The 14972-nt window shown below is 38.4% G+C and overlaps 1 protein-coding gene across 1 annotated transcript in view; it reads right to left on the bottom strand.

Annotated features, from left to right (window-relative positions):
• itgb5 (integrin, beta 5) overlaps positions 1–14972 on the bottom strand; it is a 129675-nt gene that overhangs the window by 99529 nt on the left and 15174 nt on the right. Inside the window, exon 5 of the mRNA XM_067987321.1 lies at positions 1195–1363. Within this exon, the coding sequence (XP_067843422.1) occupies positions 1195–1363 (169 nt within the window). The remainder of the gene's footprint in view (positions 1–1194; positions 1364–14972) is intronic.

The raw sequence follows: 14972 nt of genomic DNA, 5'->3' as shown, positions 1-14972 counted from the left end.
GATAGCCACTAACAGATCAAATAAAGATTTTAGAAGGAATTTCTTTACAGAGTGGTGAGAATGTGGAACTCATTGCCACATGGAGTGGTTGAAGCAGATACATTGACATATTTAAGAGGAGGCTTGATACATGCATGTATGAAGGGAATAGAGGAATATGGGGGCAGGGTGAGAAGAGATATTTAGAGTGGGAGGAGGCTTTTGTGGAGTATAAACATTGGCATAGGCCAATTGGGCCGAATGGCCGGTTTCTGTGCTGTTGTTTCTATGTAATGTAATTCTAAAAAGATTTTGATATACTTACTTGGTTAAAAAAAGAGTATCACCATCAATATTCCTTTTAAAAGTTAAATAGTTAAGAGGACTGGGTGATGTAATCCATTCTCCTTTGGGACCTGGATTTGAATCTAGTGCAGAGTCAGGAGATGAGCGTCTCCTCTTTCTACTGGCTGTAAGAATTCTGAAATTAATTCTAGATGTCTCAATTCCATTCCTCATGGGTATGTCCCATAATTTGGTACAATTTGTTATTAAATTTGCAATCTCCCTCAAAGAGGCCATAAGAATGACCAGTAAGAGAGGAAGAAAAGTTTACTATGGTGCTTAGAGGGAGGTTAAGGCATTAAGGAACTTTACTCTGCATCTGGCCGACACTTGAAATTAATCTGGTAGCAATTTCCTAGCATTGAACTCTCTGACCCTGATAAACACAAAATCGTTCTTTAAAAACTGTTTTAAATAGGGGAAAAAGACGAAGCAGCTGATTAACTGTATGTTTTTGGTTTTAAACTGGGTGCTGATGATATCATGAGAAATCATTGGAAGGAACTACCATATCTGATCATGGGATAGAGCGTAATTGACACCACAACATAGGATGTCCCAGCTTCACTTCTGCAGGTTGAGATGCGGGTCCATCACATAATCAATAGCTCTAAGCTGTGTCCCAATGAATGTATTAGCTATCAGCTAACTTGTTAAACAACAAAGACAAAGATACGCAAAAAGGATGCTAACTCTAATAATTATTTTAAACATTTTGACTTCTAGAAAGAAATTAACAACAATGAACAAGAATATATTAGATTATAAGAGCAGATAAAGCTGGCAATATCTGTGTCAGGCCAGTATGAAACGTATCCACTTTAGCTTGCTGTGTTAAAATACGACTGTCTGCACAGCACACTTCCTCACCTTGCAAACTGCTGCTTGCAGGATGGCATCAAAACCACCCTCTGGTGCATCACGATTTCGAGATACCATCTGCTTCTGGACTTCTGCATTAAACTTGTCAGACTTGTCGGTCAGTGACAGCAGGTGTCGGAATCCAAAGGACGGGACACATTGTGGGAACAGCTTGTATCTACATGAGCAAAACATAACAGTATCAAGGATAAGATATAACTTTCATTGCTGCAGTACTCTTTCCCGTAGGTGTACACTTCATACAGAATGGGAGTTGTGCATATCAAAATAGATTTAGACTGTTTTGAATTGGGCCACTCAACCCATAGTTACTTGTATGGTTATTTATTTAGTAGACTCCTGCTGTTGGTTTTAAAGGCACATGTATGTTGGGTCTCTATTCTTATAGCTATGGCTGATGGTACAGGTCAAGTTTACCACCACTGAAATATATTTCGGAAAGAAAGTATTGAAATGGCAATTCTTCTATATTATTCCCTTCATTCTTTTTTATTTAATTTTTGGTCTTCACCAAATAAAATTGCTCTTGAAATAACTGCCTATAAACAGAGGTTTCTACTATGTGAAAAGGGCTAGAAGTCTGTTATTCAATGCAGTCCTCAACAATACTTCAATATTGATGCCTGTCCTACCCTTCCTGAGAACTGTAGAAAAGATCTGCTTTCAATTATTGTAATTGATTAAAAGAAATATATGAGGGGAATTTTGACAAAGCTACACATGCTCATGCGGATTCAGCAAATACTTAATTTATTTGGTTTTAAAATGAATCAAAATGATTGTGGATAAAACAGAATGTGGAATAAAATGGAAAATTTTACATGTGAATCCTCAGTCTCTTTTTAAAATTCATAATGTTCAAAAATATAGTCAGAGAGACTACATGAGTTGATCCGCTAACAGTTTATTTTAAAAACAAACATTTATGCTAAGTAACCCAAGGCTGTCTGAAATGAAGGGTATTGGTAAATGAAGTATCCATCAACAATCCAAAATATTGATGATAATACTAAAAATATTACTTTTTATAAATATTACTATCGCATTATTGATTAACTGATTACAAATTGGGCCAATTTATGACACCGTCAAGTTCATTTGACAAGAGGGGAGCAATAATTTAGGACTTTGAACTAAATCACAGCAAGCAATTGGCAAACCAGAAATATATTTTTTGCTATTTTGGGAGAATGGGGATCACTTTAAGAATATTTTGTTAGTTTTGATTTTAGTTGCTCCAATTTAAAAAGAAAATTAATTGAGTTTGAATCATTAAAAGTCTATGACTTCACATTATTCTGAAAAGTACTGAATTTAAACTGAAAGTAACATCTGAGTTAACCTTTTTACTTACCTTATGGGAATTATTGGGTACAGTAGGATTGTGCTACAAAACATTTCAAACAATGCAACTGCAATCCATTGGTATATATGAATATTCAAACATATATTTTACTAGTATAATTCACATATTAAAGCAATATTACTTTGTAAGATAGATATTTGGAACAAAATCACAAACATTATTCAAGACAGTCATTCACTGTGGCAACATCTACATTTACAGCAAAACATAAATCGAAACGGGAGTTTCTTGGTTTATATTGTTAATTTCAGTCACTTTAGTAGTTTTACCATTCAGAATACGGCAGCATAACATGCATGATTTGACTGCATCCATTGCATTGGTGATAATGTACCTACTGAGGACTGCACTTTAACTACATTATCACTTTCAGTACATATTGGGACTGGAGGAAAAGACAGCACAGAATGGAGAATTCATGACTTGTTCAATGATTGAGGAACGCACGTCACCAAATTGATTTTACTGTTTATAAAATGTATCTTCATTTTGGATTGTTCTGATTGGTCACTAGAATTTAAGCTGATAGATTTTGCTGTCGTTTTAGCAAAATATATGGTGCCACTTCCATATAGATCTCTAAATATATTAGTTACTTAACTATATACTTCCATTCAGTCACAGCCTCAAACCTTCAAAGAAATGCTGCATTTAGAAAATTCAGAATGTTTTCAATTTCATCAACCTCTACACAGAAAGGCAGCCCTTGTATGGCTAACGACAGGTTATGCCACCTACTTTGATCTGAATTAACTCAACAGAACTAACCACAGCATAGAAGTTCACAAGAAGAGATGTAAGAACAAGATTTATTTCTAAGCTATACATCACTTTCTTCACAATACAGCAATGCCATAAACATGAAAGCACACATTCTTTCTTTAATAGTATTGCTACACACTCAGTGAGCTCATGGGCAGTACATGTTAAAACCTGTATACGTCCAGGAATTTGACTGTGGACCTTTCAATCCAGTTTATCCCCTCTGGCTTTCTTTAATCCAATAGGCACATTAAAGATGAACCAAAAAGGATTGTTGTTGTATACAATGTTATGCATTGGCAGATCCAAATTTCATGCAGTGAAAGTATTATGAGTTTGAATGGTGCTATTGGGGTAAATAGATTCCTTTTAAATATTAAAAAATTGAGCCACAATCATTTCAGTCATTTAAAATGTTAGAACGAGGAAAAAATAGTTCCTTTTAACCAGAGCAACTGGACCTTAAGCAAAATTCGCACTGTATTATCAGGGGATCCCATATGAAGCTTTAGAGACTAAATCTGAATTATGTAGTGCTAGTACATTGCATAATGGGATCCTGCCCAATATAAAACAGCCAGAAAATCAACTATCTTTGATTAATATATTAAAGTCTTATGTCTGCATGCACTTCCTGCAAAATTCCTATTATATATTCCTTGTCCATATTTATAATAGAAAGTGCCTATGTAAACCTGCCATGCTGTAATTAGACCCTCCACCCAGCAGAGGTGCTGCAGCACCTATTCTAGTCAATTATAGCATGACAAGTTTATATAGGCACTTTCTGTTATAAACGTGTACATGGGAATTTATAGTGAAAATATAAAAATAAAGGACAGAATGTATGACTTTAAAATGGGGATTAGATTACAGCTGCAGGCTCTGGTTCAATTATTCCCTGTCCTCTTAACTGCACTTCACCTAAAGACTACACTTGGTCTTGATTCCCTATGTGCAACATCATAGGATATTAACTAGTAATATATTAAAAGTCTTGCATACAGTACGCATTTCCTGTTCACATTTCACCTTACTTCCTCTGTCACAGTTTTCAGTCACCTCTATTTCTGTCACAACCATCAAACGTAGCTGTCATGCCCCTTTCTTACACTATAAATTATTTATTTCAATGTCTTACTCTGCCTTTTTCTAAATACTTTGCCTATTTTCCCCATATGACTAAGCCCCTCCTTGGTTCTTCCATGATGGTCTCTCAACTGGCCAAAGGGGAATACCAATAGTAAACCACTATTTATAAACACACACTTTATAGTATTTATTATAAGTTTATAAATTCTTGCCTGGAAATATATCTTCTGCTCCTCTTTTGCCCTATTGTTTATTTTTCTTCTTCTCTCCCATTCATGTCTCTCCTCCTGCCCTGACTAAGTACATAAATTCCCACCTTCCCAATACCTACGATTTTACTCCCCATCACCCAGGCTCAACTGTGCTTTCTCTTCCGCTCTTCTTTCCACCATCCTGTTATTCTCCTGCCTGCTGGCTGCTTTTCTTCCTGCTACCCACAACTCTGCTTCTCGTCGTCCAGGCTCCACTGTGCCTTATTACTGCTCTTCTGCCCATTATGTCCCTCCTGCCTGATTAGCATGGTTGTACCTGATATGGGTGCAATCACTCCACTTCACGCTAACCCCCAGAAACTCCCTGAGCAATGCAAAAGGAGGAGACCCAGCATAACCGGTCTCTGCCCATTTTTCCTCTGTTTTGAGCCTGGGGACTCCGGTGTAAAGCAAGGAATAATTTTATGGATAAATATACACGTCTTTTGCAGTTTTAGAATGTTCTCTGTGGCCATTTTTCCCCAGGACTTCCCAAAACCTGTAAGCAGAAAGGACACTGGCTACATTTACACACAATTAACATGTGTTGTGCCAATATTAAGACAGCAATTGGTATTCAGGTAGAGCTATACTCAAATTCACACATGTGCTGATTAAAGAAGTACCTCTTGTCCTTAGCACATGTACAGCACAAAACAGGAGAAGGTATGATGTGGCTGCACAGTAGTCTAATTACAGCAAAAATAGGAGTACATAGTACCTCTTCAATCTGAGACATTCAATACTAAATTAACATCTAAAAAGTTCAAAATTCTTTAAAAACCCTTCAAATCCCTCAACTCTGAATTAAATTTGTCCAATTTTTGAACCACAATCAACTAACTTTGGTGCAACGTTGAGTATGTAACAGTTACCCTTAAGAGTCATGAAAATACACAAAAGAGGATTTGAAAAGAAATGGGTGGCACAAGGAATTACGAAATAATGGATGGGATGTGGAACATAATTGGTCATAGCAATTGTCAAAGAAGCAACAGCAGAATTCAGAGAGTGCCAATAAAAAAAGAGAAAGGCCAGAAACATTTATTTAAAAATCACTTAATAGTTTGTATACACACGAGCATGCGCACACAAAAAAAATCACACACACCTCAGTCTGATTCTGATTCTAGACTAGTTTTATTTTCTGCCTACAAAACAATAAAAAGTTGATTATGGAAATCCAGACCAATAATAATGACCAACATTTTTTGAATTTTACGATACATGGTGTAATGGTACAACCATGCACTGACACCGTGTGCATCAATACATCATGTATTCTCGAACCTAAAACCTGGAAATGAAGGTTACATGCAGCTCTACTGCGCCTGGATACGAGACCAAGCCAACGTTTTCAGTTTTGCTCAGTTTGGGATAAATCTGTAGTGATTATACTTCACATCAAGGACTGAATTTCAGCTGATTTTGAAGCTACTTCAGTTCCCAAATTGCAGTGCACATGACTGCAGCTCCGCAGTTTCACTTCCTTGTATACACAACTCCAATTACACCCCTCTGCTACATTTCTGGTCAGTTCCAGTTGTGAACCATCTATCTTCTATTCTATCAGACCAGAAGCACCAGCACATGCACAAGTAAAAATCACTCGCACCACTGTGCCTTCACATTTTATTTTATGTAGATTTATAAAACATTATTTTAAAATAATGGCAATTACAGAACTAACCAAGTGGCTGACTGTATGTTAGGGCTGTCAGAATCAGCATAGCAGGTGTGGCCTGGGCCATACCACTTTTTGCAAAATATTACTTTTTAGATTAAAACAAAAAGTTGTGGGTGTTCCTGATATAAATTTATCTCCAGAGACATATATGGCTTCTGTTTTCTGTTTTAAGCCCAAAAACTACTTGTTTCTTTCAAAAGGTAGTCCAGCCCTCTTTATCTGCTGTTGCAGTTTTGGTTATTTGGGTGTCTGAAACATATGGGTACCCATCTCCATGTTTGATAGTCTCCAACCTCAAGCTACTAAGAAAATCCCACTTGAGAGTCTATCCCCAACTGAGTGCTGGTGTACTGCTGGTCTTTTACCTTCTAAAACCATGCGGTTTACAAGCATAGAGCACGGATAGGCTTCCCTCTGCATGTTCAGCCAGGACTATTCCACCAATTAGGTTTTCGGCTTGCAGCATTATCTTGACCCAAGCGGGAAGGATACCCACCTCCAGTCACAGGTCCATTCCTCCAAGTTCCAGAAATGAGCCAAGCTGCCTGGTCAATTAACAACAGTGGACTGTCTAAAGTAAGTGTAACTATGCTAAAGTAAGTTTTCATGCTCAGTTTTTCCTTAAGATATATGAGTTATTCTAGGCTAATAAACACTAACAATTTAGTAGATACTGCTCAGGTTTCTTAAAAAGGAAACTAAAAATTAAGAGCAGAAAGTCAGAAGCAGAAGTGAATATGCAAAGGAACAACTAAGCATACTGCTGCAGAAAAAAAATAAAACTGGGAAAAGGAAGAAAAAGAATAAAGGGCGAAACAGTGAGAATGGATTCAATAGAACAAGGATACTACCAACAGTTAAGTACACTTCTATCCAATTTGGTTCTACCAAGTGGCTCACATCTTTTGACTATTTACCTAGTAAATCAGAAAGGTACAAAGCAACAGGACTTAGTCAAGTCACTTAGTAACCATGACTGCCCAATGTAAAACAGTGCAGCACAATTTAAAACAGCTCCAGAACCTACTTGTGAGTAATGCCACAGGAGATCAAGGAGTACAGAAAGGAAGAACTTGCTCTTATATAGCACCTTATCGCATCTCTCGGGATATCGCAAAGCATTTCACACCCAATTAACTTTTAGGGACTTCTGAATCTCTTCAGAACTTAAAAAAAAAAAATTCGATATCATTTGTGGAAAAAGTTTCTACTTTTAGATTTATGGATTTGTGGATTACCAGGCTGGTTACCCAACAAATTAGTCTGGTATACCACAAACAACGAACGAGGGAAACAGTCAGGAAACCCAGCCCCAAAGAGGATTATGTGAAAGAGCTCCACCAGCTACTTCTAAAGGGCTGTTCCACAACTAAGGAGTCTACATTTTTAAGTTCATTACACAAATACGTTTAAAGTGATGATGAGTGCTCTACAATTCAAAAGAGGGTATACGAACAAGGAATGAAGGATACCTGGAGTCATGAGTGACCTTGTAATAAATAAAGCAAACGTAAGAGAAAACAACTTGAAGGAATGGTCACCTATCCCATTTACTGGAAAAAGAATTTTAATCATGTGAAACTAATTCTTAAATTGCATCTCCAAATGTACATCTTGTCCATGAAGAACTCACAATTTCTTCTTCTGTTCTGGAGTAATCTGTTTCCGAATGAACCGCAGCTCAGAAACTGAAGGTCAACACCATGTAATTAAAAAGTAACCTTTATAATACTGTAACAACAATTTAAATATTTACTTTAATTTTACTTGTACCACAAACACAATAGTGATACAATATATATACAAAATAGAAAACAGCAGGATACAGGGCCCAAAGTTTCTCTTTTAATGATAAATGGGAAAATACTTGTTTATCTCTCTAATTAATGAACCGCTAACAAACTGATGAGAATACGCAACTTTGAACATGCAATTTCTGAGAATGCAATTTCTTTAGCAAGTTGTTAATTATGGAGAAAAATAGACATTCTCTCATTTTTATTAAAAGAAGGAATTTCAGTCCCATAGAGTTTAATTCACTCGTACAGCAACATATGTAGCAATGCCAAAACTATGTGAAATTGTTTTTTCAGACTAAAATGGGGTGAGAGCATGCTGCGATATTAGCATACAGATGTGTTAGTATGCTTGTATGAAATTCCTTCATCTGCTTTTTAACAGAGACATTCACCCATTTATTTCACTCAAAAATCACACATAACAGGAACACTGTACTCTGCTGAGGGCAGCTGAGCTTAAAAAAATGTTAAGCTTACTATCTCAAATAGAGATAGTAAGACCAGTTTTATTAACTGGAAAAACCCTCAATATCTCAGTTAGTAAAAGCCAGGTAATCAGCCTAGTAATCCACAAATCAGATAGCCAAGAATGGTCCAAAGCTTGTAAATTGTGAGCAGAATTTTCCTCAGCTGGAAAGGGGGGGAAAAAAAATCAGCCAATGTTCCCACTTCCTACACTATGCAATATCTCTACTGGAAGCTGTGGAACCAACTAAAGTCAGAACCATCAGGGAAGAAGGAGGACAGAAAAGAGAACATTGGCAAAAAAAAGTTCTGTAGTGTTCACTGGCCTTCTTCATGGCCCATGTTGCTGTTCATCCAGCAACATGTTTGAGTACTTCACAAAACAGTACTGCACTTTCATTATCCCCAACAGTGTTGTAATATAATAGGTCAGATCATTTTTGTGGTAGCATTTCCTTGGTGTTCTGTCTTTGTCACAACCATTGTAGTGAGATTAATTCGGGTTAAGGACATTTAATAACAATATTTTTTAGTACAATGGAAAATGTAGGTTACAAAGGGCACGGCTATTAAACTCTGTGGCCTTAACGCACCAAGAGATTATACACAGCTGCACTTCAGTAGCAGAATAATATATTGTTGTTACATGGTATAATGCTCTTATCCTTATAAAACAGTGTATTCTATGACCTAGACTGAGCAGCTGTTTTGGGAGATCTGCTGATATTATAAATATAAATCCAGCAAAGTCCGAAGGGGTGAAATTCATCACAGGTGATAGCACAAAATGGGCCATAATGAAACGACAGCCCGAGAAGTCAATGACAGTTGGGCGGAGTGCAAAACAGGCGGCCGATTCACTACTGTCATTTTATGCTACAGCCCAAGGTTAATTTCACCCCCAGAAACTGTTCAAACAGTAAACAGCAAACTAAAGTGAGTTGTAACTTAATTAAAACTTCTTTCTTTCCTTTTATTTTTCCTTAAGAAAAGTAGTAATGATTATATTACAGTAATTACAGGTATTAATGACCAAACTTTTTCTTATAAACATAATGGTTCCTAAACTGCTGAGACCTTGTAAGCAACATGTCAAGGAAAGCAATTTTCAAGGACAATTAATATAGGATAAAAGATTAATAATAGGTATTCAGGAGTTCTGCATGATCTAGCTTTAGAGAACAGGGAGAAACCTTGCAGAATCTTTCCTCAAGAGAGGAAATGGCTAGGTAAAGTCCCTGACAGAGTGGTATTATGCTTTTGGATCTTTTTCAAGATAACAAACATATAAAGAAAATAATAAATAGTTCACATTCCTAAACCATATTAAAATTAACTTTTATATATGTGCTTCCCTAGATAATAACAGTGAGTACACTCCAGAAGTGATCATTTGATTGTAAAAGGCTTTAGACATGTGAAAGGTGCTATATCAATGCAAGTTCATTCTTTCTTTAATTACTCTTACCAACCATGGAAGTATCGGAGCAGTTAACACTTTAATGGAATAATTCAAAACATTGTTGAAAGCCTCTTCCTGTGCAAAAGCCCTGGATCAACAGAAAGATTTCAAGAGGAGCAAGCTGATGGAATAGTAACTGGAGTTAAGCAGCATTTAGATAACCATTCCACTCAAAAAGTTATGATGTGGAGATGCCGGTGATGGACTGGGGTTGACAAATGTAAAGAATCTTACAACACCAGGTTATAGTCCAACAGTTTTATTTGATATATAACTGTTGGACTATAACCTGGTGTTGTAAGATTCTTTACATTACTCAAAAAGTTGCCAATCAGACACATATGTGAACAAATCAGACAACATGCTTCTGTTTGAATTGTGTAGCTTGGCTCCTTCCTCAAGACATAAGTAAGACAAAGGTCAAAGTAATAGATTGGAAAAAAGCTAATTTTGAGGGTATGAGAATAGAACTAGGGCAGGTAAGCTAGAAAAAAAAATTGACAGACACAGAAAAAGAACAGCAGTGGATAATATTCAAAACAGTGATCAATAGTGTTCAGGAGAAATATATTCCTCTACAAAGCAAGAACAAATCAGCCAATAATGAAACACCATGGATGAATAAAGAGATAAGGGTAAAATTGAAACTAAAGAAAAGGCATACTTTAAGTACATAGACAATAAAGGAGAGGATGACAAAAGGGTATAAGAAGAGGTTAGGAAAGAAATAAAAAAACAATTAGGAAAGCAAAGAGGAACTACGAGATTAAATTATCACGGAATATAAAAAGAAATAGTAAGGTACTATACAATTATATAAATAACAAAAAATCAGAATAGGGGTATGGCCACTAAGGGATGCAAACGATAAAATCACAAGTAATGACAGCGAAATGGCAGAAATGTTGAATAGTTATTTTGCCTCTGTATTTACTAGGGAGACTAACAAGGTCAAAAAAGATATTAAAACATTTAAGATAGAAAGGGGAGAGCTAACTGATAAACTTATCAAACTAAGGGAGGATAAGACTCCCTGGCTCAGGTAGATTGCATCCACAAATATTAAAAGAAGCTAGGGAGGAGATAGCAGAGGCGCTGTTACATATATATAAAAATTCACTAGAAAAGGGAATAGTGCCATAGTACAGCTAATGTTATTCCTATATTTAAAAAGGGAGATAGAACAAGTCCAGGGAACTATAGACCAGTTAGCTTAACGTCGGCGGTAGGAAAGATAACAAAATCTTTCTCAAAGATGTAATAGAAAAACATCTAGAGAACAAAAATATAATTATGCATAGTCAGCACGGATTTCAGAAGGGAAAGTCATGCTTGACCAACCTTAATGAATTGCTTGAAGAAGTAACAAAAAGAGTAGACAAGGGTAATGCAGTAGATGTAATATATTTGGATTTTCAAAAGGCCTTTGATGAGGTACCGCATTGTAGATTCATGGCTAAGGTCAGAGCATGTGGAGTCAGGGGACAGATAGCAGAATGGATAAGGCTATAAAAAAGGCAAATCAAGCAATCGGGTTCATTTCTGGAGGGATAGAATTGAAAAGCAAAGAAGTTATGTTAAACTTGTATAGTACCTTGGTTAGACCACACCTGGAGTATTGTGCATAGCTCTGGTCTCCATAGTATAGTAAGGATATAGAGGCATTGGAGAGGGTGCAAAAAAGATTCACAAGGATGATAACAGAACTGAGAAGATATCCTTATCAGGAAAGGCTGAACAGGCTGGGGCTCTTGTCTCTAGAAAAGAGAAGGCTGAGGGGTGACCTAGGAACATAGGAACAGGAGTAGGCCATTCAGCCCCTCATGCCTGCTCCGCCATTTAATAAGATCATGGCTGATCTGTGATCTAACCCCATATCCCTTAATACCTTTGGTTGCCAAAAAGCTATCTATCTCAGATTTAAATTTAGCAATTGAGCTAGTATCAATTGCCGTTTGCGGAAGAGAGATCCAAACTTCTACAACCCTTTGTGTGTAGAAATGTTTTCTAATCTCGCTCCTGAAAGGTCTGGCTCTAATTTTTAGACTGTGTCCTCTACTCCTAAAATCCCCAACCAGCGGAAATAGTTTCTCTCTATCCACCCTATCTGTTCCCCTTAATATCTTATAAACTTCGATCAGATCACCCCTTATAATAAGGGCTCGTCCGGGATTTGAACCGAGGACCTCTCACGTATTTGAACTAACAACCCCGAAGCGAGAATCATACCCCTAGACCAACGAGCCCACTTATAACCTGATAGATAATGATAGGGTGGATGTAGAGAAAATGTTTCCACTTGTGGAGGAGTCCAAAACTAAAGGTCATAAATATAAAATAGTTGCTAATAAATCCAATAGAGAATTCAAGAGAAACTTCTTTATCCAAAGAGTGGTATGAATGTGGGACACGCTACCACAAATAGCACAGATGCATTTAAGAGGAAGCTAGATAAGCAAATGAGGGAGAAAGGAATAGAAGTGTATCCTGATAGGGTTAGATGAAGTAGGGAGGGAGGAGGCTCGTGTGGAGAATAAACGCCGGCATAGACCAGTTGGGCTGAATGGCCCGTTTCTGTGCTGTAGTTTCGATGTAACTCGATGCAAGCAAACTGCTAAAGCCTCATAACACTATCGACTTAGGACATGATTTCTCAGAGTGCAGCTGGTTATGAACCCCTTATGTGCAGTGATTGATTTAAAGGAACCACTAACAAGCTAAAACTAGACAAAAATGTTTAATTTTTTCACTTACTTGATCTGAGCATGGAACAGGTTTGTTGAGCCAAATGGCCTTGTCTTGTTACATTCTTTTTTATACTTTTATTTGTTATCCAGTGACTACATTTTGCTTCACAATCTCAAATTTACAGGAAAAGTCCAGAATGTCAGAGTATTTTTTTAAAATAGTGATATCCTAATGCAAACTACTAAAAACAAATGAGTCGGTCGGTTAATACAAGAAATATCAGCTAAAAAGTAGCTTTTTTAAAATTCGTTCATGGGATGTCGGCATTGCTGACGAGGCCAGCATTTATTGCCCATCCCTAATTGCCCTTGAGAAGGTGGTGGTGAGCCGCCTTCTTGAACTGCTGCAGTCTGTGTAGTGAAGGTTCTCCCACAGTGCTGTTAGGTAGGGAGTTCCAGGATTTTGACCCAGTGATGATGAAGGAATGGTGATATATTTCCAAGTCAGGGTGGTGTGTGACTTGGAGGGGAACATGCAGGTGGTGTTGTTCCCATGTGCCTGCTGCCCTTGTCCTTCTAGGTGGTAGAGGTCACGGGTTTGGGAGGTGCTGTCAAAGAAGCCTTGGCGAGTTGCTGCAGTGCATCCTGTGGATGGTACACACTGCAGCCATGGTGCGCTGGTGGTGAAGGGAGTGAATATTTCGGGTGGTAGATGAGGTACCAATCAAGCGGGCTGTTTTGTCCTGGATGGTGTTGAGCTTCTCGAGTGTTGTTGGAACTGCACACATCCAGGCAAGTGGAGAGTATTCCATCACACTCCCGACTTGTGCCTTTTAGAAGATGAAAAGGCTTTGGGGAGTCAGGAGGTGAGTCACTCGCCGCAGAATACCCAGCCTCTGACCTGCTCTTGTAACCGCAGTATTTATGTGGCAGGTCCAGTTAAGTTTCTGGTCAATGGTGACTCCCAGGATGTTGATGGTGGGGGATTTGGTGATGGTAATGCCACTGAATGTCAAGGGGAGGTGGTTAGACTCTCTCTTGTTGGAGATGGTCATTGTCTGGCGCGAATGTTACTTGTCACTTATCGTCCAAGCCTGGATGTTGTCCAGGTCTTGCTGCATGCGGGCTCGGACTGCTTCATTATCTGAGGGGTTGCGAATGGAACTGAACACTGTGCAATCATCAGCGAACATCCCCATGTCTGATCTTATGATGGAGGGAAGGTCATTGATGAAGCATGTGAAGATGGTTGGGCCGAGGACACTGCCCTGAGGAACTCCTGCAGCAATGTCCTGGGGCTGAAATGATTGGCCTCCAACAACCACTACCATCTTTGTGCTAGGTGTGACTCCAGCCACTGGAGTTTTCCCCGATTCCCATTGACTTCAATTTTACTAGGGCTCCTTGATGCCACACTCGGTCAAATGCTGCCTTGATGTCAAGGGCAGTCACTCTCACCTCACATCTGGAATTCAGCTCTTTTGTCCATGATTGGACCAAGGCTGTAATGAGGTCAGGAACTGAGGGGTCCTGGCAGAACCCAAACTGAGCATCAGTGAGCAGGTTATTGATGAGTAAGTGCCACTTGATAGCACTGTCGACGACACCTTCCATCACTTTGCTAACGATTGAGAGTAGACTGATCGGGTGGTAATTGGCCGGATTGGATTTGTCCTGCTTTTTGTGGACAGGACATACCTGGGCAAATTTCCACATTGTTGGGTAGATGCTAGTGTTGTAGCTGTACGGGAACAGCTTGGCTAGTGGTGTGGCTAGTTCTGGAGCACAAGTCTTCAGCACTACAGCCGGGATGTTGTCGGGTCCATAGCCTTTGTTGTATCCAGTGCATTCAGCCGTTTCTTGATATCACGTGAAGTGAATTGAATTGGCTGAAGACTGGCTTCTGTGATGGTGGGGATATCGGGAGGAGGCCGAGATGGATCATCCACTCAGCACTTCTGGCTAAAGATGGTTGCAAACACTTCAGCCTTTTCTTTTGCACTCATGTGTTGAACTCTGCCATCATGGAGGATGGGGATGTTCACGGAACCTCCTCCTCCTGTTAGTTGTTTAATTGTCCACCACCATTCATGACTGAATGTGGCAGGACTGCAGAGTTTTGATCCGATCCGTTGGTTGTGAGATCACTTAGTTCTGTCTATAGCATGCTGCTTCCACTGTTTAGCATGCATGTA

Source organism: Heptranchias perlo, chromosome 7 (assembly GCF_035084215.1).
Source record: "Heptranchias perlo isolate sHepPer1 chromosome 7, sHepPer1.hap1, whole genome shotgun sequence".
Lineage (NCBI taxonomy): Eukaryota > Metazoa > Chordata > Chondrichthyes > Hexanchiformes > Hexanchidae > Heptranchias > Heptranchias perlo.
The sequence above is the reverse complement of the archived record's forward strand: the minus strand, read 5'-3'. Positions and strand labels throughout refer to the sequence as shown.